At 48.1% G+C, this 23840-nt stretch overlaps 1 protein-coding gene across 4 annotated transcripts in view; it reads left to right on the top strand.

Moving 5' to 3' along the window:
• CSMD2 (CUB and Sushi multiple domains 2) overlaps positions 1–23840 on the top strand; it is a 607752-nt gene that overhangs the window by 452064 nt on the left and 131848 nt on the right. For all 4 annotated transcript variants that reach the window (XM_082686557.1, XM_082686556.1, XM_082686555.1 and 1 more), the window contains 4 exons: positions 4696–4898; positions 9784–9975; positions 15067–15205; positions 18896–19083. In XM_082686557.1, coding sequence (XP_082542683.1) covers positions 4696–4898; positions 9784–9975; positions 15067–15205; positions 18896–19083 — 722 coding nt within the window. The remainder of the gene's footprint in view (positions 1–4695; positions 4899–9783; positions 9976–15066; positions 15206–18895; positions 19084–23840) is intronic.

Below are 23840 nucleotides of genomic sequence, written 5' to 3'. Positions count from 1 at the left end.
ATGAAATGTTACCAAGACACACAAACAAAGCCCTAAATAGATTAAGATACCTACAGTGTTCCTGGCTGGGGAAAAATAACGTAAAGCTATCAGTTTGCCCAAATGAATCAATACATGTGTGCAATTCCAATCAAAGTATCAGTGAGGTTTTTTTGGAACTTGATAACTATAAAGTTCATCTCAAAGGATAAATTTGTGAAAATAGCTAAGAAATTTGGGGGAGAAAAATGAAGGGGGATTTGCCCTGGAAGAATATGAAATATGAAAACAGAAGTAAGTTCTGTAGGTGTGCTTGTGGGACAATAAGTAGCATCTGGAGAGACCAAGGAGGGAGTCCTGGAGCTAAGGAGGGTGTCTAGAATCAGAGTCATGACCAAAATGATGTTTCATATTCATGAGGGGAGCCTGGATTATACAGTGACAACTGTCTTCATTCCCCAGACATTCGTGGGCACCATCCAAAGTGTCAGGCACATCATAGGCTCTGAGGCCACCAGAGTGAATAGCCCCTGGTCCCCCATTCATGAAAATTATCTTCTAGTTGGGGAGACAGGTAGTAAACAAATGAGTAAGTATAGACTGCAATAAATGCTCAGGAGGAAGTAAACAGAGCATTTTGATAGTCAAAACATGGACAAGGCTATTTTAGACCAGTGGTAGGAGAGTTGAGTGTCCATCTGGAAACATAATGAACCTATAAACCTCAAAAATAGAACTAACAAGATCTGGGAAAATACTCAAGTTTGGCTTTTTAATCTTGTGGGAAGAAGAGGGTTTGCCCAAGCATAACACGTCACTCGGTATCTTTTTTTTTTAAGTTATCTCTTTTTTTAAAAAAAATACATTTTATGTATTTGAAAAAGAGAGCACAAGCAGGAAGAGCAGCAATTGGAGGGAGAAGCCAGCTCCCCACTGCAGGGAGCCCAATGTGGGGCTCGATCTCAGGACCCTGGGATAAATGACCTGAGCTGAAGACAGATGCTTAACCAACTGAGCCACCCAGGCGCCCTGTCATCAGTATCCTTAAGGGAAAAGAATAGCATATTTGTTACATAAAATGACTTAAGTCCAGACACACCTGGGTGGCGCAGTTGGTTAAGCATCTAACTCTTGATTTTGGCTCAGGTCATGATCTCAGGGCCTGGGATCCAGCCTCTGCACTCACCAAGGAAAAGGATTTTTTCCTTCCTTGAGGATTTTCCTTCTTCTCCCGCTGCCCCTCCTCCCACTTACTCTCTCTATATATAATAAATAAATCTTTTAAATAAATAAGTCTTAAAAAATAAATAAGTCCTACACCAAAATAGGCACCATATACAAAATTTAAAGGACAAAAAGACACCAGCTGCTAGGAGAAAATATTAGCAATATTTAAGAGAGAAATAAAAATATATAAAAATAATGAATAAAAATTATAGTTAATTGTAAATAGAATTTTATTTTTTTTTTTTTTTTTTTTTTTTTTTTTTTTAAAGATTTTATTTATTTATTTGACAGAGAGAAATCACAAGTAGATGGAGAGGCAGGCAGAGAGAGAGAGGGAAGCAGGCTCCCTGCTGAGCAGAGAGCCCGATGCGGGACTCGATCCCAGGACCCTGAGATCATGACCTGAGCCGAAGGCAGCGGCTTAACCCACTGAGCCACCCAGGCGCCCCCTGTAAATAGAATTTTAAAAGACAAATAACTCTGTTAAGATGGCTAAAGGTTATGAAGATATGTAAGTGGGCAATAAATATATGCAAAGATATGCTTATAACAAAATATAACAAAGATGCACGTTTAATATGCACGTAACTTAAATTATCCAGAACACCAGTGAGATTCCATTTTGGTTTAGCAGATGGGCAAGTATTTTAAATACCTGATGTTGATGAGGTGAAGTTTAGAGAGAGGAGTCACACTGATACTGTTTAGTGAGAATGTAAATTGATGCAATCACTTAAGAGAATAATTTAACAGCATTTATAAAATATTTTTAAGTGTATACTCATCCCCCCAGAATTCCTCCAACAGTCGACTGAGATGTTAACAGAAATGGGCAAAGCTATGTAAAGATGGGAATATTCCTTGCAGTCTTATGTGAGATAATGAAATACAACAGTGTCCGTTTTTTGTAGGGAAAAAAATGAAATATATGTATTATGTCCCTAACAGTCTTAAGCAAAAAAAGTAACGTAAAATATGGTCCCATTTGGGGAGTGCACACTGTGTGCACACTGAAAGAAAGTCTGGAACGATATGCAGCAAGACTAATATCAAGTGAAAAGCTTTGGAGAACAGATTGGTTTGTGTAAGAGACTTTTTAAAAAATTCAGTACATCTATATATTGTTTGTCTTTTTCTGCCTTGAGCGTGTCTTATTTTTATAATTTAAAAATATACTTTTTAGGGATTTTATTTTATTTATTTGAGAGGGGAGGGTCAGAAGGCGAGGAAGAGGGGAAGCACACTCCTGCTGAGCACACCAAGCCAGCCACTGTGGGGCTCAACCCCAGGACCCGAGAGCATGACCTCAGTTAAAACCAAGAGTTAGATGCTCAACCGATTGAGCCGCTCAGGTGCCCCTAAAAAGATATTTTTAAAAGGAGATAGTGATAAATGGATTGGCTTCTGGAACAGAAAAAGGGTATCAGTGGAAAAACTGGTGAGATTCAAATGAGGCATGGGGCTGAGTTCATAGTAATGCATCCAAGTTGGTTCATCAGTTGTGACAAATACACCTGGGAAACATAAGACATTAACAGTGGGAGAAATGGTGAGGGGTCTATGGGAATTCTCCATATTAACTTCGCAACTTTTCTGTAAGTCTAAAGTTGTTCCAAAATAAAAATTTGATTAGGAGAGAAAGGCTGGTAGTCAAATAGCTTTGGCAGCCAGAACCTCTTTGCTCTGGGAGAATTCAGTGTTCCTACTCAACTACTTTGCCCTGAGAGCTCTGTCTGTGGCCTGCAGGCAGCCCGCCCGCTCATGTGGAAACCCTGCCTCGCCTCCTCAGATCCCCAAGGATTATCTAAGCCAAGCCTATGTGTAGCCAGTGTCCCAAGTTCTGTTCCTGGAAACCAAGATGTAGGCTCACCACCCCCCTCCACAACTGGATCAGCCTCTCAAACCCCACAACACACCCCTTACCTTTATCCCCACGCCCCTTTTTCTAAGGCCGAGTTTCTTAGAGCAAATTTAGGTTCAGAGTAAAATTGAGACAAAGATGCAAAACCTTCCCATTTGCCCCCTGCCCCGCCACATGCACAGCTTCCCCAAGAACCACACCCCCCACCAGGGTGGGACATTTGTTACAAGTGGTGAGCCTACACTGACACATCGCTATTGCTCAAAGTCCATAATTTCCATCAGGGTTTGCTCTGATGGTGTACATTTTATAGATTTACTTTGGCCACAAATGGCCAAACTGTCTTCCAAAGTGGCCTTACCATATTGTATTCCCACCAGTAGTGTGTGAGACTTCCTGTTTCCCTCCCCATCAGCACTTGGTAGTGTCAATGCTCTGGATTTTGGCCATTCTCATAGGCATGTAGCGGTATCTCATTGCTGCTTTCATTTGCATTTCCCCAATGACAGGATGTGGAGCGTCTTTTCATGTGATTATTCCCCATTTGTCTATCTTTGATGAGGCGTCTGGCAAGGTCTTTGGCCCACTTTTTAAGCAGACTTACTTGTTTTCTTATTGTTGAGTTTTAAGAATTCTTTGTATATTTGGGGTAACAGTCCATTATCAAATTATGTCTTTTGAAAATATTTCCTCCCAGTCCATGGCTTGTCTCATTTTCTTGACATGGTCTTTTGCAGAACTGAAATTTTTAATCTCAATAAAGCCCAGCTGATCAGTAGGGTTTTTTCATGGATCATGCCTTTGGCGTATCTAGATGTCTTCCCACACCCAAGGTCGTGTAGGGTTTCTCCCACGTCTTCTAGGAGTTTATAGTTTTATGTTTACATTTAAGTCTGTGACCCAGTTGGAGTTAACTTTTATGAAGGGCCTCAGTCTACAGCTAGATTCATTTTTTGCATGTGTGTGTCCAGCGGCTTCAGTGCCATTTGTTGGAAAGACCATCTTTGCTACCTCGTCAAAGATCAATTGACTGTATTTCTTGGGTCTGTCTCTGCGTTCTCTATTCTGTTCCATGGATCTCTTTGTTCTTTCACCAATACCCACCACCTTGGTTACTGCAGCTTTGTCATTACATCTTGGCATCGGGTACAATCAATCTCCAGTCTTGTCCTCCTTCTGTATCATGTAGCTGTTCTGGGGTTTTCTCCCCTCCATATGAAATTTGGAATCAGTTTGTCAATAGCCACAAAATGGCTTTCTGGGATTTTTGCCTGGGTGTATGCCTTCTCAGCGTCTCCCTCACAATCTAGAATGATAGTGGACTCAGGAGGAAGTCTGGGGACCGTGGTGGACAGTGAAGAGATGGGTGGGGTTCAACAGTGACAACATAAAACTCAGGATGATCAACAAAGTGCACAAAACCTACACCCCCCTCCCACCCCTGTCCTGGCTGTTAGGAACCCCCAGTAGGAGGGGCAGGCCGGCTGGAAGCCATGAGAGAAGGTGCCGCTGGACGCTGCTCTCTTCCTTCTGGCAAGTCTCTTGGGTTTCCGACCTCCTCTGACCTGAAGCCCCTGGGAGGAAAGCGCTGAGCCCAGGATGACCACCTTCCTCTTCTCTCTGTTCAGGCTCCACTTCCTGGTGTTTGACACAGAGGAGGTTCACGATGTGCTGCGCATCTGGGATGGGCCTGTGGAGAGTGGGGTCCTGCTGAAGGAGCTCAGCGGTGCGGCCCTGCCCAAGGACCTGCACAGCACCTTCAACTCGGTCGTTCTGCAGTTCAGCACCGACTTCTTCACCAGCAAGCAGGGATTTGCCATTCACTTCTCAGGTCTGTGCTCACTTCCTGCCCGCCTCTGTCCATCTGTCCTGGGGCATGACAGCAGCCCCCACCCCTCCTTGCCCTCCCTTCCTCCAGCCCTCCGCTCTTGTAGAGAGAGCCACTGAGCAGGGGCTGTGTGCCCGGCACCTGGTTAGCACTTGTGTTCAAATATCTGTGCTGGGCTTACTCTGCAGGGAAAGACAAGCAGCTTCAGAGACACTAACATGAAGATTGATGAGTACCTGGGGGGCAGGGGTGGATATAAACTACCGTGCTCACCTTGGAGCACCAGGAAGAAAAGATATTCCAGAAAACACGGAGCCCATGCTCAGACCTGCAGGAGAAGCAGCAGTAGCAGAGGGAAAGACTGTGTTTCAAGCAGGGAGCAGCTGATGATTCTGTGGGGTGGGAAGAGCCACATAGTAGGACTTGGGTGGGGGTGGAGTCTGTGGATCCCTGTTAGAGAAAAAGAAAGAAAGAGGCACCCTAGGTGTGAAGAGCATGTGCACAAGTGCAGAGGCAGGATGAGAGGTTCCAGAATGTGCAATTTGAAACACGGGGAGCACAGAAGAAGGCACGCAGGCCCCTGCGGACGGTGGTATGGGGCTCTTTTATGGAACAGCCGCTCTGATATGCCGCACACTCTGGTTCTTAGTCTAGTGCGGGTCCCAGGAAGGACCGGGAGCCAAATACAAATGATCTAAATTCAATTAATTATGCACTCTAGTAGCCAATTATGGAGGAGCATGACATAGAGCTACCAAAAATGGGCAATGTTCACATATCCGAGTCCTGGTATTAGATAATTCATGTGTTGGTCCTGCCTCCCCCTGTGATGCATCGTCTCATCTCCTCTGAAGTGCCTCTTCCATCACTCATCTCCCTGCACAAGTGACTCTGCCTTGGTTTATGCTTATGTTTATTATACAGCAGCTGTCTTCATTACCATGTCCTTACTCCAGAGTGTGTGGGGGGGTTTCCATGGTGATTGCAAAGCGAGCCCATGTGGCACCCATGCCACGGCTTTGCCTCCACAGTCTCCCCTTGCTGGTTTATTAGCTAAGGGTGTTTGAGTGTATTTCTGGTACCAGGTAGACTGGAATGGGGCTACAGACCCTGCTTCTAGCTCTTGTGCACATCTGTTTTCTCTGTGGAGATGAGCATTCAGTAGTCTGTAGGGCAGATGAAAGCCTCCAGGATTATATTCCTTTATACCCATTAACTTGCCCAATTAATATTCACGGAAGCTTCTAGCCTGGTGAGGAAGAACTCCTTGCAGGGTTCACTGGGAGTCTTCTTCCATGGAATCCTGGTACCCGTTTGCCCATGGAGAGTCTCTGGGGACCACAGGGTAACGGTGAGCTCATCTAAGATTAGGTCCACAGGGCAACAAGGGAGTCATTTTTAGATAAGCATTTCCCTACATCTGTTCCCTGGAGTTCCACGGACTCTTGGCTGATGTTGCTGGAGAAAGAACGCTGCACGGTCTTAGGTCAAGGCAAACCTAAAGAGGCTATCGGTAACTTGGGACCTCTGAGAACTTTTGGTATGCTAATTTAGCGGGTGAATTCAGAAGGTGTCTATCTAGTAGGTCACAGTTCCCAAATATATTTGACCATGGAGGACTTTTTCCCAGACCATCTCAAGAGACTAGCATTTTATGGAACAAACTTCAGAGACTGCTGGGATAAGCCATAAAGGATCTGTAAGCAGTGAGGAGAGTGGAATGCTAAAGAGACAGCTCAGTCCACTCTCTGGGGAAAGGAGTGTTATGAATAATTAAATCAGACATGTATTTTCTCTGACTGTGCCCAAGCTAATGGTTATGGCTTTAAAAAAAAAAAAAAAGAAAAGAAAAAGAAAAACCCTCTTAATTGCTCTGGCAAATTCCCCTGTGGGTTTGCGCTATCTGGCCTCCTGTGCACTGTCAGCTTGGCCACATGGGACAGCATCCCTGGGCACTGTCACGAGCCGCACCTTCGCCCAGCAGCTCCGGCTGCTTCCTCACGCGTTGTCCAGCCCATAGAAGGACTATTCATCCTTCGGGGTGCGTGTCAGATGCCACTTCCTCCCCATTCAGAATAAATTGCTGTGGCCTGTGGCACAGCGAGCACTCTACTTTGATTTCTTCAGTGCGTTGTCAATCCCAGACACCCTGCCTTGTGCTGGAGGTAGCCGACCCTTGCCACGTCCTGCCGCTCAGACTCCTCCACAGCCCATGCGTTCAGCAGCAGCTTACTCACTGCTTACTGGGAAAGCAGGCACATGGACACGTGTGCACATGAGCGCATGGTTTTCTCTAATGCGTGGATGCCCGGACGCAAGCTGCCCTGACCATCGCTTAGGTCCGTGGAGAGGGGCATGGGCAAAGCTACCTAGCCTGGACTCCAGAAAGGCCGAGACGACCTGGCCCAGGGTCCGGGTGTAACCGAGGTTCAGGAAAGGTCACCTTCCCTTTTGCTGTCCTCAGTTAGCAAATACCAGGACTCCTCTAGGGAAGGCCGCGTGGCTCGCCCCAGGTTAACTTTATAGTGTGTGTTTGATGGGGGATTGTACAGAAATGCCAGAGACGATTAGTGCAGGCTTGGCTTTATTGAGTAAACATGACTGTGTAACATCTAACATCCTGTCTGAACCACGCTGATCTAGCCTTTTCCCGGGGCTTTGCCAAGCAGCTCAAATTCAGGAGCATTAAAGAGGGAAAGTGGGAACAAAGAGGGTTGGGGGACACTGAAGGAGAGGGACTGCCACCCGCTGAGCCGGCACCACCCTAAGCACTCTGCTAGCAATTTTCACAGAAGCCTTAGAGTATGGTGGCCATTATTTAATCCATGCTGCAGACGTGGCTCTGAGGTCCAGGGAGGTTTCTCATACAAGGTCATCTAGTTAATAAGCAGCAGAGACTGGATCAGAACCCCCATGTCTGATTCCCAGACCCAGGCTCTTCATCATTGCACTCTGTCACCTCCTACATAAATAATCTTTCTGAGTATGGTCAGAACAGGGAGCTATTTTTCTTTCAGGGAATCATTTACATGTGTACAGTGCACTGTAAAGCTAGAGATGAAAGCTAAGTCTGTTTTTAATTGGGAAGGAAGAAGATTGATTCTTCTTTGACGTTATAAATAAATTCAGTAAGTGTCAGATGGTGATGATTTGTTCATTTATTTATTCATTCAACAAATATTTACTGAGCACGGCTGTGTGCTGGGTAATGTTCTAGGGATGTATCTAGGGATACAGTTGGAAGCAAAACAGCCGAGGTCTCTGTTCCCACAGAGATGCACAAGTGATATTACAATAAAGAGACAAATGAATTAGCAAGAGTATTACAGTCTGTGCAATGAAAAGAACAAAAGAGGAGAATGTAACCAAATTAGTAGCAGGAGGGGTCAAGGGATGAGCCCAGAAGAAGGTGGTTAGAGAGGCCTATCTGAGGAGGTGATTCAAGAGCTGAAAACTGAATGACAATATGGAGCTGACTTAGGAAGGTCTGCGGCACCATTACTTCAGGTAGAAAGACCAGCAGGTGCAAAGGCCCTGGGGAGTGGGAAAAGCAGCGAGGGACCTGAGCTTGCTGCATTGGAAGATTTTACAGATGTAGCTGGGTATAGTATAGCATATATAAACAGATGAGCACGGCTATATTCTAATAAAACTTATTTACATGAGCAGGCATAGAAACAGATCTGACTATGAGCCCTAGTTTCTCGTATGTATCGTTACTGGGTATGAGGTATCAGATGCTATAACTCCAGACTTGTTATAGCACAATCCTAGATCTTACAGTTGGTGATATTAGTGTGTACAGTTGCCCTGGGCTCGGGCTTCTCGAGTTTTTCCACTGACGTCCTCCTCAGAGCAGAAGAGAGTGAATGTCTATCCATCTGTTGATCTGAAAGCTGTAGGAGGCTACAGTCTCTTTGAGGCTTCATGTTTTTGCTGAAGAACACATATGACTTTTACATTCTACTCCACAATAAACTCATTTAGTTTTGTGCATGCTATTTTTCTCCAAAATTTGGGGGTGGGGGAATCTGGCCCTCCAAGCCAATGAATATTACAGATCCTGTGGCCTCCAGGGGCTCCCATCCCTGGAGCCTGCCGCCCAGAATCTGGAGAATGACCTTGGTTGCAGCTGTCCCGATTCTTTGTCTGGACGTTCTCTTCTATCATTTCCTTTTCTCATGATGCATCTACTCATTCATTCTTTTATTCATTTACTCCTTCCCTCCATCATTTGACATTCACTTTTAAAGCACGTGGTCTGTTCGACACTAAGTTAGGTATCAGACCACATTCCTGAGGTTTTTTAATGTTGACTACATCTCAGCTATGAATGTTTACTTTGAACTCTATTTTCCCCTTGCTACACACCTCAGATAGAGGCCTATCTGAGGAGGTGAAAGTCTTCTGACTTTCCTCCGGTTCCAGGCCGATGTGGTGTTGGGCATTTGCCTTCACCTGACTGCAGTTCTCCCTATGCTTGTTAACACCCGCTGCTCGGCCTACAGGGAGACCAGCTCCCAACCCACTGGCAGACCCTGCTTGTCTGCTCATCTCTGCAACAAGGCGGGTATTGATCCTAGCTCACTTCTTTTACAATCATAGCTATGCAATCACACCTAACTCATGGTACCTCGTGACAGGTGGATGCCAGCGGTGGTGAAGGTTCTGGTAATGGTTCTGACGGTGGTCCCCAGTGGTGACAGGGATGAGGGTGAGAACAGAAATGAAACGGTGGCCCTATTGCCAGTGACATCAGTGGGAGGTGACAGAGATTGTGGCTGTGGCCCTGGCAGTGGGCACGGTGATGACAACGAGGGTGATGGGCTGAGACCCTCATTGGCTGGCAGACTTCTAGGCAACCCCACTTGTTCTTCTGTTCTCCCAGTGTCTACAGCCACGTCCTGCAACGACCCTGGGGTCCCACAGAACGGGAGCCGGAGTGGCGACAGTTGGGAAGCTGGAGACTCCACAGTGTTCCAGTGTGACCCTGGCTATGCGCTGCAGGGGAGCGCAGAGATCAGCTGTGTGAAGATCGAGAACAGATTCTTCTGGCAGCCCAGTCCGCCCACGTGCATCGGTACAAAGCAGCCACAGGCTGAATCCTGCCCTCTGGTCCCACCGCTTGTGTGTGCCAGACCCCATGGCCCAAGTGGCAGCTGCATCTAGAGGCCGGCCAGTAGCATCGGAAAACCCAAAGTTTATGCTGCTTTGTGTGAATATGTGCACACAAATGCCCCCTCACATTCACACACTCACAGTTACTGTCTATACATGACAAAGACTTCACTCTCCAAAGTGGTCCCCAAAATTTCTAAGCCAGGCATGTCTACCTCTTTTCTCCCTGACTCAGGCTATTTAGGTGGGAAGGAGGACGATGGATCAGCTCGGGAGGAAGGTCAGCAGGTTCCAAAATGCCCTTTCTAATACCCAAAGCACTAGAAAGGCATCCACAGGCTCGGGTGCAAAGGGAAGAACCTTGCCTTTCTTTTCTCAAGGAAATTATTGGTTACCTGGGTGTTAGATCTCTTGATCTGTTCTTACTCTTAAAAATCTCCCCCTTTGGCCCATGCAGAAATGGAAGCTCTGCGACTTGCCCATGGTCAGAGAGCTTGTAAGGGTTAGAGGGTAATAATACTGCTCCCCAGCTCCTTGAGCCTGGGAGGAGGCAGGAAGTTGAAGGAAGAAAGAAATAGAAACATTCCAGGTATTCATTGCTGCATGGCCCTTTTTCTCAGGCAAAGTCCTGAATGCATTTATGTCCCGGATCAACGATGGGTGTTAGAAGAGAAGCAGTAGTCCCCAGGTCCCCTTGCTGTGTGCTAGCCCCACACTGGACATCTTCTTAACCAACCTCACTTAACTTTCCCTACAGCTCTCTGAAATGAGCACCATTCCCTCACTTTAGAGTTCAGGAACTGAAACTTAGATAAACTTGGATATCTTGCCCAAATCACAGAGCTGGGACATGGCAGAGCCAAGATTCACACCCACATCAGTCTGAAAGGAGAGCCTTTCAATTTCCTACTTCCCACACTAGCTCTTGTGCTGGGGATGGGTTCCAGGGACTTCCCAAGACACAGCCCAGCAGCCGATGCCCCAGGCGATGCCCTACATGTCTTTCCACTCAGTTTCAGTGGGAGGCTCTGTCCAGGCATCCGAGGACTGGCCTTTGCAGGCCAAGCTCTGAGGCCTGGTGCTGAAGGTGAGACACTAAATCCTGTCTCTCAAAGGTGATTAGGAGTCACCCGGGTTATACAGTAGGAGCATGGTGAATGAATACATAGCAGACAGGAGGTTGACTCCTGGCTTCCAAAAACAGGTCAGATCTCAGCTACATGGAATAGTATGTGCAAAAGATTGTGGGGTACTGAAGTAGACAGATCTGGGTTCAGATCCTGGCTCTGCCATTAACTAGTTCAGTGGCCTTGGAAGAACTGCTCCATCTCTCTGAGCCTTAGTTTCCTATTCTATAAAGTGAGACTAAATACACTTTCATGGCATCATGGAGTAAGGACACAACTAACCCAAATCTCAAGAAATACTGATTTCCCTCCTTCCTTTTCTCACTTCTTCCTTCCTCTCTCCTTCCCTCCCTCCCATTATTCCCTTCTTTGTTTTCGTCTCTTGGGTTTTTGGACTTACCTCCCTTCCCTGAGCATGAATCCCAACAGGGCATTGGAATTCTGGTGAGTCCCAAGAGGGAGTTAGATGAACTCTGAGGCCCCGTCCAAATTTAGCATTCTCTGGGACTGTGATTCCTTAGCTTCTTTTACAGAAAAGCAGGTCCTGAGACAAGACTGTCCCAGGTGGAGAAGGGAGGGGGGGGCTGCACGGTGTTAAGCTGTTGAGAGCAATAAATGTGCAGCGAGCAGGGCAAAGAGGTTAATTCAGCTTTCATTACCCATTCTTCTGTACTCAGCTTGGGGAAACGTTCCTCGGGCAACAAAATGAATGTCTTTGTCTCTTCTCTCAAACAGTCTGGAAATCCCAGTGACAAGCCCCTAATTTCCAGCTCCCTTGGCAGTCTGCCATGACTGGTCTGGCTGGCCTTGATATCCCTTCATTATAGGGAGGAAGCAAAGGGAGAAAACAAGTATTTATTGAGCACCATCCCCATGATAGGCACTGGGCTAGAAGTTTTAGCTGCATTCTTGCAAATGGAATCGTCAGATGGTAAGTTTGGAGCTCAGGTTCTGGATTTCAACTATCGACCGACTCTGGTGCCTTCACCCCAATAAGCTGTGTGACCTTGGGAAAATTGCTGACTCTCCCTGGGCCTCATTTTCCTCCCCTGTAAAATAGGGGCATTAGGAGGACCTAGATCATCGCCCTGTTCTGAGGAGGAAAGAAGCTCATGCTGTAGAGCCATAAGACCACGTCTGACTCACAGCGAACCCAGTGTGCCTTAGAAGTTATTATTGTCCTTACTCTTTGTGTTATTTTTATTTACTTTATATATGGGAAAGTGGAGGTTCAGAGAGATGGGATATCTTGCCCAAACTCATAGCTAGTAAGTGGCACAGTCAGAATTGGAACCCAGGACTGTGTAACTTTGAGTTTGACGGTGTTTCTCACACCTCTCACCCCGCAGGACTGCCTGCCCACTTTTTGGGCATCTGGGGTGACCAGCTATCTACTACCACCCCCTCCTGGTCTTCCATGGTTTATAGGCTCCAGCCTCTGTTTCTGACTCACAGTAGGGAGGGACAGGGTGTGACCGTGGGTGTGGGACAAACATCCTGGAATGGAAGCAACACCTGGCTTCTAGTTCCCACCTGGCTTCCCACCCCTGTGAATACCTGCTGAAAGGACCAGGTGATGCTGGGATGTTGCCAAGACCTCATTTGGTCTCCTGCAGCTCGACTGACCTGCTGGTTAGTTCTGAGGCCTAGAAAGGGAAGGGACTTCCTTCCTCTGCGTACCTCTCCACCAGCCGTGAGCAGCGGGAACACTCCTGCTGGCCAAGCAGCTAGGAGTGCGGCCAGGCCTTGACGCACAAATGGCAGAGGGCAATGATGCCCAGGCTGGGGTCCTGAGTGGGAAGCAGATGTCTGAATGCCCAATGCCAGGGAGCCATCTGGAAGGGAACTGCGCCAGGGCAGAGGCCTAGAACCCAAACAAACCACAAACACTTTGGGAGTGGGCGGAAGAATCATGGGGGCAATTTCAGAAACAGCCAGGTCACCCCCATCCCTGACTAACTGAGGGGAAGAGGCCCCCAAGCCACAGAGAAAGCTCACACCCAGTGGCCTTTTCCCTCATGGAGGCATCACTGTGCCCCTTTAGGAAGGTCCCCAGGGAGCTGGGACCACCCAGGCTGCATCAGACAGCTGCTAGGGTTGGGCCCTCAGAGCACGGGACAGTGGGTCCTACTGTGCTAAGTCCAGGGTTTTATCTGGATCGTACAGGCCTCCGGCATGTCGCATTCATGTAACCTTCTTCTCCAAGAGGGCACAGGGGAGAAGCAAGCCAGAGGTGCAGAGAAGCAAGCCTGGTGCAGGGAACCATCCTTGCTCAGAGAAGCTCTCCCAGCAGGGGCTGCTCCCCTGCCCTGCCACCGGAGATTCTGAGCAGAAAGGAAGAGTGCGAAAGGGTTGCCCTTTCGAGGCAGAAGGTTGAGTCTCAGTGACTCTGGGCAGGTCTTTCAACTCGCTGAGCCCCAGGCTTCTCGGTTCTAAACCAGAAAGAAGAATCCATAGCTCACTGAGTTGTTGCGAGAGGGAAGTGAGATGAGGTTTCTAGAATGCTATGCGTCACGTCAGACGTAGAGTAAGTGCCCCCTTGAGTGTTTGTTCCAGTTGGGATTTGGGATATATTCTCCACAGGGGTGGAGGGGAACCACTACTCTTGGGATCACTCAGGCTCTTTGTTCAGCCACCTTAGGGCTTTTATGGCCCAGCCTGAAGCCTACTGTTTTTTAAAAAAAGTCCCTGTGGGCATTGACTGAGCCTTCGAAGGCTTGCCCTGAGCGAAAGCTACAGCATGCATCTGTAAAGCTCAGCTCAGCGACAAGACTGTGGCTGCCCTTGAGCTGGGTCTTGGACACACCCTTGGCTCCCACCTCCTGTGTCCAGTCTCAGACTTTCTGGCTTCTCCTTAAATGGCTTTCCTATTCCTGTGGGCTCCCAGCTGATGTACTTGACGTCAACCTCCAGTGGCACCCTCTGGGGTTTCTCAGACCAAACCATACTAATAGTCTCTACCATATTTCCTGGATGACCCCATACACTTACCAGCCCCCATCTTATCAGACCCCACTGCTTCAGGGCAGTGACTCAGACAGCCATCTAGGGGAGACCCTGACTGCAGATCTGGGAAATGCCCCAGTGGGCTCCACGTAAGCTGCTTGCTGCCTCACCAGCCACTTGCCCCCTCCCTGCCTGTTAAAAGGCCCATCATCTCAGGGGGGTGGGATGGGGAACCACCATGGAAGTATGGAGCTCTGTCGTATCTCCACCCAAGTGAGGTGCCCCCACTCTCTTAGACAAGGTCTTCAGGAAACTTGGAAAGTATCTGGAGCTCCAGGCAGAGGCCAAAAGCATTGACAGGGAGGGGGCCAGCCATGCTTGGCAGGTGAGCATGACTGTATTCTCCACCCCCCTGACGGCGAGCGCACTACATCTCGGATCAACACCCACAAAGCTCACCTGGAAACTGGACAGGAGGCAGTGGCAGGAGACCATGTATTTCAAATGTCTAAAAGAGGAGTATCAACTGCCTCCAAATAAGAATTATTTACTGTATTCCAGGTGCTTTAACAGACCTCTCCAACATCTTTAGTTCCATCCATGAGGGAAATAGTACCTCTTCCTGCAATAGGGAAAGGTTGCTGAGGTCCACAGAGGTTAGGGTAATTCCCTAAGGCCTCATGGCCAGGAAGTGGCAGAACTAGGTCGTTCAGTTTTGATTTTAATAATTTCTTGAGGTGAAATTCACATAACATAAAACTCACTTTTTAAAATGAATGATTCAGTGGCATTTGGTACATTCTCGATGTTACACAACCACCACCTCTGTTCCAAAACATTCCCGTCACTTGGAAGTAAAACCCTGCACCCATTACATCCCGTCCTCTCCTCGGTTTTCACTCAGATCTGCCAGACTCAGTCCCTCCTCCACTTTGCCTCCCCAGCACCCAGACCTGACCCTTGTCTTCCTCTCTCCCCAGCTCCCTGCGGTGGAGACCTGACAGGACCATCAGGAGTCATTCTGTCACCAAATTACCCAGAACCTTACCCACCAGGCAAGGAGTGTGACTGGAAAGTGACTGTCTCTCCAGATTACGTCATCGCCCTGGTATTTAACATGTATGTACCTTTCCCCCAGGTGGGAGACGAGGGGCTCAGAGCAGCTGGGGGGTTTAGACCAGGGTCTCCAGGTGAGTGCACACAGGTCTGCTGGGAGCAGACGAGGGAATCCAAAGGAGGGAAACTAGCATTTATTGGATGTTTCCTGTGTGCCCTGTGCTGTGCTCATCGATTTCATACATTATTATTTAATCCTTATAATTACTGAAGTAACTATTATTCTTTCTTCCTTCCTTCCTTCCTTCCTTCCTCTTTCTTTCTTTCTTTCTTTCTTTCTTTCTTTCTTTCTTTCTTTCTTTCTTTCTTTCTTTTCTTTTCTTTTCTTTTCCTTTCTTTCTCTCTTTCTTTCTTTCTTTCTCCTTCCTTCCTGTCTTTCTTTCTTTCTTCTTTCCTCTGAAGATGTTGAGATTCAGAAAGCAGGCCCTTGCTGGATCCTTTCCACGCCCCACTCCTCTGTGTTTCCCCCTTTGCTCTCACCTGGCTCCCTTCCTCACACTCCCTAGTGTGCAAACAGGCTCGGGTTTGTCTCAGGTCCTCCCCCATCCAGCTCCTGGCCTGCCTCCCACACTGCCTCCTTTATCCCTTTAGAGGCAAACTCTTCAAAAGAATCATCTCTGCTTGTGTCTACTTCCTCGCCTCCTGTTCACACTCAGACCACAGATACCTGGGTTCTGCCTGCGGGCTTCCGCCAGATACCCCAGCAAACTCCTGGTTGCTACACAAAATGGCACTTCCCATGTTTTATCCCACTGTACCTCTCGATCACTCCCTCCATCCTTACCCTGATTTTTCTCCTTGGTTTCCATGAAGTTATTCTCCTCCAGTTCTCCAACTTCTTCTGTGACTTCACAGCTGCATTGTTATGCCCTGCCTTCCTTGGCCAGGCTCTATCGGGAGCCTTTTCTCTTCGCATCCACACTCCCTTCCTGGGCCCGCTCCTCTGCTCCGATGGCTTCACCTCAGTCTTAGAAACAGGGGACTCCGTGCTACCACAGCCCAGACTGCCTTCTGAGCTGCGGGCTCTCCTGTCCAGCTGTTGGGGGTCTGGTGACTGACGGTGCCTCTGATGCAGCACGTACAAAACTGAGCCTATGACTTGCCCCCGCCCCAGAAGAGCTCTCTCCTGACCCCCGGGGAGTGCCACCTTCCTGCAGCTGCTGCTTCCATTAGTGAGCAAGGCCTGGAACCTCACATCTGCCTCTCTCCTCCAGCATCCGAGCTACTGTGCTGTTGAAACTCTCACTACTTACCCTCCAAACTACTCCCATAGTCTCCTGACTGGTTCCTCAGCCCCCATCTTCCCCCCCATGCCAGCCTCTTCTTGAGTTAGCTGTAGCGGTGATCTTGTCATGTGAAAATGCTAAAACAACCACCTCGGCTTCCATGGGAACATGCAGTAACATGCTACTCAGCCACAAAATGGGGTGAACAACTGATAGAGGCAACACGGCTGACTCTCAAAGATATCACACTGAGCAGAAGAAGATGGCCCCAAAAGAGCCCATTATGTAGGATCCCACTTACATGAAATTTTGGGATTCAGTTCGCTAAATGAATCCATGGTGATAAAAATCTGTTCAGTAGTGGCTTCTGGGGAAGACTGACTGGGAAGGGGAGAATTTGGGGATGGTGGGAATGGCCTGGGTTTTGCTAGGCATGTGTCAAAACCCATAGGTGATGCATTTATGAGCTGATCATTTCATGGTGTGTAAGTCATACCTCTATTTGAAAACAAACACACAAACAAATGGATCTCTTATTTTAAAGTCCTGCCGTGGCTTCCTCTTCCTATAAACTCAGAACTTTGGTTTTTCAGTCCAAGCAATCTGGCTGCTGCCTCCCTCTCCACCCAGTCCCCCCGACCCCATCCTAACCCCTGAGCTCCAGCCAGCCTGAGCTGCTCACAGCTTCAAGACGATTCCTTGCCCTTGTGATCTTGCCTCTGCTGCTCCCTTCATGGAGACTTCCTTTTCCGTCCTTGTCCAACCATCCGGGGTCTCTGCACTTCCCAAAACTTGACACCAACTTGGCCTCCACGAAAGTCTCATTTCCTCCTCCCCGAGGAACTTTGTGCTGTGATCCCATGTGCCCGCACAGGCTTTGTACTTTGCTTTGCTGTTGTCATACCCGTCGCTGCCTTCAGCCCCATTGCCATCTTGAAGGTGTAACGGCGGACATAGTCCTGTGTCCCGAGCACCATGCAAGCACCTGGTACATTGAGCACACTCAGACAAAATGGGATGACTGAAGGAAGACAGGGATAGACAAGGCAGTTAGGAAGTGCCTCAGCAGGTGACCCTATTGTGAGGGTACCATGGAGGAAGGAGACCAGTATATATCCGGCTCCCCTACCAGATCCCTCCCCCAGATCCCCATCCCATCTCCCTGCCAGCCCTACCCACTTTGTCCTAGAGATGTCACAGCCCCCTCTCTCTGCCACGTGTCTCAGCTAAAGAGTGGAACTGCTGTCCCATTCTTAGTCCAGGTGGAGTATCCGAGGATGCCAGCGCATGGCTCAGCTCTGAACAAGTTAGCGTCCCAGATCTGTTCTCAGCTCACATTCTATTGTTTTCGTGTTTGTACCCTTGACCAGTATCCATGGCTTTGCTGGATGTATACCTAAGAATGGAGTCGCTGCCTCATAGGGCCAGCATATGTTCAGATCTAGTAGGTGAACAGCTTTCCAAAGGGGCCAAGCAACTTTACCATCCTGCCAGCAGGCTCTGAGAGCTCCAGGGACTCCACATTCTTGCCAGTCTTGGCATTTTCCATCATTTTCACTCTAGCCAAACCAGTGGGATTGATGATATTCAAGGACTCTAATACTCAATTTGCTAATTTCTTTATTCAGTTTTTTTTTTTCACATGAGCGTCAAGATAACTAAAAAAGAGGCACACCTGTAGGTGCCAGGAGTGGGGTGATAGCAGAATCTGAGAAGAGCTGGGAACTGGCACGGAGATGAGGGGACAGAGCCAGCTTCTTCATGAAAACAAACCCCTCCCCACCTGGGAATGGCCCCCTGGGTGACTCTTTCCCTCTTGGAAAAGGAGGTGCAGACTAACACAGTCTAAAGACCAGTGCAAGCAGATAAGAGAGCTTACCTGCTCTGACTGACTCTTCAGTATATAGAATTGGTAACTCGTTTTTCCTTTTGTGCAGAGTGCAGTGAATTCAGACAACAGTATTGCATTACAATCTTCAAACTTGCTAAGAGACTAGATCTTAGTTATTCCAACCACTATAAAGAAGTGATAACTATGTGAGATGTGATAGAGGGACTACTTTTCACCACTATAGCAATCCTATTACAGGATAAAATGTATCCGATCAACAAGTTGCACACCTTAAATCTACACAATATTCTATGTCAAATGTATCTCAATTAAAAATACTTTTTTTCAGAAAGAGGGATGTTGGGTTTTCAGCTCTAGCTTTCTGGGCATTGGCTTTAGTGCCCAGAAGAAGACCAGTCTTCTCTGCCCCCAGGCCTGGCTTATCCATGTCCTTGCCTGACTGGGAGACCATCGGGGCTTCCGGCTCTCCCTCCCACCAGGAAGAGTCAGGAGCCAGGCACCAATGGGGTGGAGGGCTCGCTGTCTGGGAGGCTCCCTCCCCCGGTTGAGCCTAAGGCCCAACAAGAGCCTTTTCTGACCTTAGTGGGGTGGGGGCGGGATGTTTTTGTTCCCCAGCTTTAACTTGGAGCCTGGCTATGACTTCCTCCATATCTACGACGGACGGGACTCTCTCAGCCCTCTCATAGGAAGCTTCTATGGCTCTCAGCTTCCCGGCCGCATTGAAAGCAGCAGCAACAGCCTCTTCCTGGCCTTCCGCAGTGATGCATCCGTGAGCAGCGCGGGCTTCGCTATCGACTACACAGGTAGGACCCTGGCACCCGAGCATAGGGAGGGCAGGGCCAGGCAGACCTGGCGGAGGGGAGGGGCCACGAGGAGGGCAAAGGCGGGGTCACCGGCAGAGCCCCTCCCAGCCCTGTGGCCCTCCAGGTGGCCTAGTCTTTCCTTCCCATGTGCCCCAGGCCGGGGAGACAGCGGGGCCGGCACTCTGCTTGCACCTCATTTCTATTGCCACATCCCTGCTCCTCTTCTGTCCTTTTCCTGTGACGGTCAGTCCTCGCAAGCTGAAGCAAAGCAGTCAAAGCAGGGATCAGCATGGGTTTCTTCATATTTTAGGCTTCTGAGGCATCTGGCCTCTGTCCCCACCACGCAGGGCTGCCACTGCAGCACTCAGGTGGCCCAAGACAGACTGTGAAGGAATGGGTACAGCCACGCTCCCATAAACATCTCCCTCTAGACACACACAGTCTAGATGACCAGTGAACTGCGTCCCAGGCTCACATTCTCTACTTCGCAGCCATGTGGCCTTGGGCAGGTTCCTGAACCTCTCAAAGCCTCCATTCTCTCATCACAAAATGCTGGTAGGCTGATCCCTGCCTCACAGACACGTGAGGATCCATGACCCTGAGCTTCAGAGCCCTTGGTCTGGCACCTGGCACATAGCAGGTGCTCCGTAATTTTCCAACAGCAAGAATAAGAGAGGCTCCAGGCTCCCAGCTGCTCCGACTGCTTCTACCCTGTTATTCTCTGGGTGACCTTTTCTTCTTCACTAATTATCCCAGACACCATCATGCAAATCCTAGCCCCACTTCTTGCTTGATTTGTGCACTTGGCAAGTTATTATCTCTTGGAACCCGTCCCTCCATCTATAAAGTGGTGGTAATAATAATTATGCTGCAGAAGGTTAAAATTAAAAGATATTTTATACCTACATATTATATGTAGGAGTACAATGCCCAGTAGGTGCTAAACACTCTACAGATACTCTAGAGATGATTGATTTTGTTATTGGTGCGCTAACCCAAGTTCACCCGGGCCTCATCAGCCTGTGTGGACAAATGGGGTCATATTACCCGTTAAAATTAAAAAGTTTCTGGCTCATGGCCCCCACTTGCATAGTGTCGGACCTCAGCAACCTTTTAAAGGGTTCCTTAATTAAATATTTCTGGCAACTGCTGGGAATGTCTCACATACACTCACAAATAATACCAATCATAACAAGAGCTAACTTAGCATCCATCCACTGCCAGCACTGTCCTAAGTACTTCACATCCATCAACACATCGAGATCTTCGAAATCACTGCTCTTTTGTCAGATAAAGTTCTAGAAGTTACTTAGTGCACAAAATAGAGAATGTCTTGCCGTGGTCTTCTCTCCTCATGGGGCTGGCCTGGATAATGGATATTTTGCCAACCTCTCTTCCTCCAGACACCGGCTGTCTATCAGTAAACTTGCTGTTCCCAAACCCTTCTGCATGCACTGGTGTCAGAACAAATATGGTTACATAGTGTGGAATTCTAGGGGAGGCATGACTTAGACTCTGCCCATCACTCTGCCACTGCCATCCCCACTGCTATATTATCATCTTCATTTTTCTTCCATTGCACGCACAGAAGTACCCTAAGCTCCCTGGCCCCTGGCCATTCTGTTGCAGCCTTGCAAAACAACACCCTGTATCACACCCACACTCAAGTGACTGAGAATGACCAGAAAGGGTCACACAAGCATGGCACTTGGATCCACCACAAGTGATGGCTTTTAACCCTGTCCTTAGCCCCCTCCAGCATGTCCTAGCTGGGGACTTCTCCTGGGTGGAGATTCCAAAATGTCACCCCAGAAGTCACCCCTTCCAGCTTCTTCACAAAAGGACTTAAGCTCATTGTCCCTGGATGCAATAAGTTCATGGGTTCACGGCATCCTGGCTGCAGTCACCTCTTCCCCAGTCCCCTTCACTGAAAACACAGGCTAGAGCCACACTTCCGGGCCCCCTTTCCCAAAGCCCTTCCCACTTCCAGCTGTTGGCCCAAGACTGCACCTGGAGGGGTCCCCAGCTCTAAAACACAGCCTCAGTAAGACCTTCCAGGCAGCCATCTGAGCCAGCCAAGAGGCTGAAGGAGACCAGTTACAAGGGAAGAGGAAAGGGGATGCCAGCCAATGCACCCTCGGCCACCTTGTTGGCATCTGTTGTTCAAGCCCCAAGACAAATGTGCCTGTCTGGGGTGGGAGGTGCCTGGTGAGGCCTGAGGCAGCCTTCCTTCCTTCCTTCTCAGATAGCATACTCCCTAATATCAGCCATCTCACTGCTATGGCCCTAGCCTCTGGTCAGGCAGCCCATTTTATGGGACCCAGGGACCCTCTGCCTTGCCCCCATGGTGGTCTTCTCCCCATCTCAGGATCCCTGGATTCCTGGAATGGACCCACTCTGCTACCGGATCCCATGGCCTCAGTGATATCCCTGCCATACTCAGTATCTTTATGGGGTGGCCTTCATCACTTATGAACTATGTTAAGCAAGCCCTTTACATTCTCTGAGCATCCCTGCCTCACCCATCAAAGAAGGACAGAGCACTGGGTGAAAGAGCTGGTGTGGGATAGGAAACAGACACAACCCCCAGCACAGGGCCCAACACCAGGAGCTACTTGGCGCACACATTGATCCACATTCTCCATCTGTTGCCTTCTTTCCTGAGAAATGGGTATTTCATGTGTTCTGCTCTCGTTTGGAAGAGAGAAGAGTTTGGAACCCTCCTCATGGGGCTAGCCCCGTCAAATGCAGTACATTTTCTGTTTACTGAAGATACAAAGTATGAGATGATGTTTTGCACACACCTGAGTGTGAAATGTTCATAGCATGAATATGTATGGTGTGTGTGTGTGTCCTATATATGTCTCCAACCCATGGCAAATATGCTGCGCGAGTCCACAGAGCACCATACACTGAGATGCAGCCCATCAGGACCAGCACACTGAGGGAGGTCTGGATCCTCAGGAAGAGAAGCATTGGCCTCATCCATGTAGATGCCATCCTGTGTTCAGAGGCAGAATGCTGTCTTGTCTTTTGTCCAGGAGCCCTGAATCTCCTCGAATGTTGAGTATCTGGGTCTCCCAGAGGCTGTGGCTTCAAGTGTCCTGGTTTGGGAGATGAGGGGAGTGATGTAGAGAGATGTTGCCAGATTCTGCTGGGCTTAGTCTAGTGAAGACCACGGTCTGAGGTCAACCCCTCCTCTGACTGGAGACATATATAGACTAGGACCTTTCCCCACATCCTGCCAAATTCCCAAGTGGGAATCAGAAACAGTGTGGTTGCAGCTGACTCAGGGGTCATTTAGTTTCAAATCAAGAGATCCACTCATAATTTATTATAAAAATGCAAAAAAAAAAACCATGTTCAAACAAACTTGAGACAAAACTGTCTTATAAGAAAATTAATGGCCAAAATAATTTAAGATAAGAGAGGTTCTATATCTTAACAGTACACATAACAAAAACTCCCTTTCTCTTAACACAAAAAGGGAACATATTTTTAAAAGACAAGAGCTCAAGGGCAGGAAGCATAAACATCCAAGGGACTGGAATCAGGAAGGAAGAGTCAAAGGTTGAGATTACCTCCTATCTCCAGGACCACTTGGTCTCCTCCCTGCTTTTTCCTGAGCATCTGCTACATTCTCTTCTCTCTATAGATGCATGTTCATTGCTTCTTCTAGGACAAGTATGGTGGCCTCACTTTTGATCCTGAATCACTTCCTAGTCTAGGTCGCAATTCCAAATCCCAAAGGACCTTAAGACTGACCAGGATTCAGGCAAGCATCCACTGAACAGTGCCATGGAATTAAGCTTTTTCATTAGGGCCAAGGGCAAGTCATGCAGTTTTACTCTTTTGTTCACTCAATAAATATTTACTTAGCACCTTCTATATGCCAGACACTGATATAGGGGCTGAGAACAAAGCGGGGAAAAAAACAAAGTTCCTGCCTCCATGGACTTCACATCCTCAGGACAATCAGATGGATAGACATTTCTGTTACCTATAAGTCTTGGAGATTCACCTACTTAGAAGACAGTGATGGGCAAGGTTGTAGGTGTCTCTGTACAGTTGCACCTGGAAGGAGGTTGTGTTGTCTAAGTCATTCTAGATAGGTCTTCTAGATGATTCTGAATGCAGTCGTGTTATTTGTGGACTTCTATAGGACCATGCTCTGAGGCATTCTCATCTGAATTCAGCTACCTGGTTAGCTTTACCCTTTACTGGAAGGAAAAATAGGAAATAAGAAGGATCCTGGTTTTTTATATAATTACTAAAAATGAGACCCAGAGAGACTTAGTGTCTTTCTCCAAGCCAAAAACATCAGAAGAATGGGTGTGTGGGTGGGGGGAGACTTTCTTGTCATCTTCCATCAGGTGTGGTGGCCTCCTCCTCCTGAGACAGGCTAGGACATCCATGCATGAGTGTAGAGACCATTCATCCATTCAACAAATGCTATTGAGCTCCCACTTCCTGCCATGCCCTATCCTGAATATGGAGGCTGCAGTGGTGAGCACAATGGTCATGGCCCCCACCCTAAGGTACCTTCAAGGTGAGTGAGGGAAATAGACAGTACATAAGTAGACCAACAAGGAGTTAGAAGCAGATATTAGGAAAGAGAAAGCTGCTATGAGGAAGAGAAATGGGAAGTCAACCATAGAATGGCAGTTGGTGAAGGTGAGGACCTCGCCCAGTGGGTGATATTTAAACAGAGACCTCAAGGTTGAGAAGAACCCCACTGTGTGAGAACAGGCCTGGGG

The sequence above is a fragment of the Mustela nivalis genome, assembly GCF_964662115.1.
Source record: "Mustela nivalis genome assembly, chromosome: 10".
Classification (NCBI taxonomy): domain Eukaryota; kingdom Metazoa; phylum Chordata; class Mammalia; order Carnivora; family Mustelidae; genus Mustela; species Mustela nivalis.
This window is presented reverse-complemented; position numbering and strand designations above follow the sequence as displayed.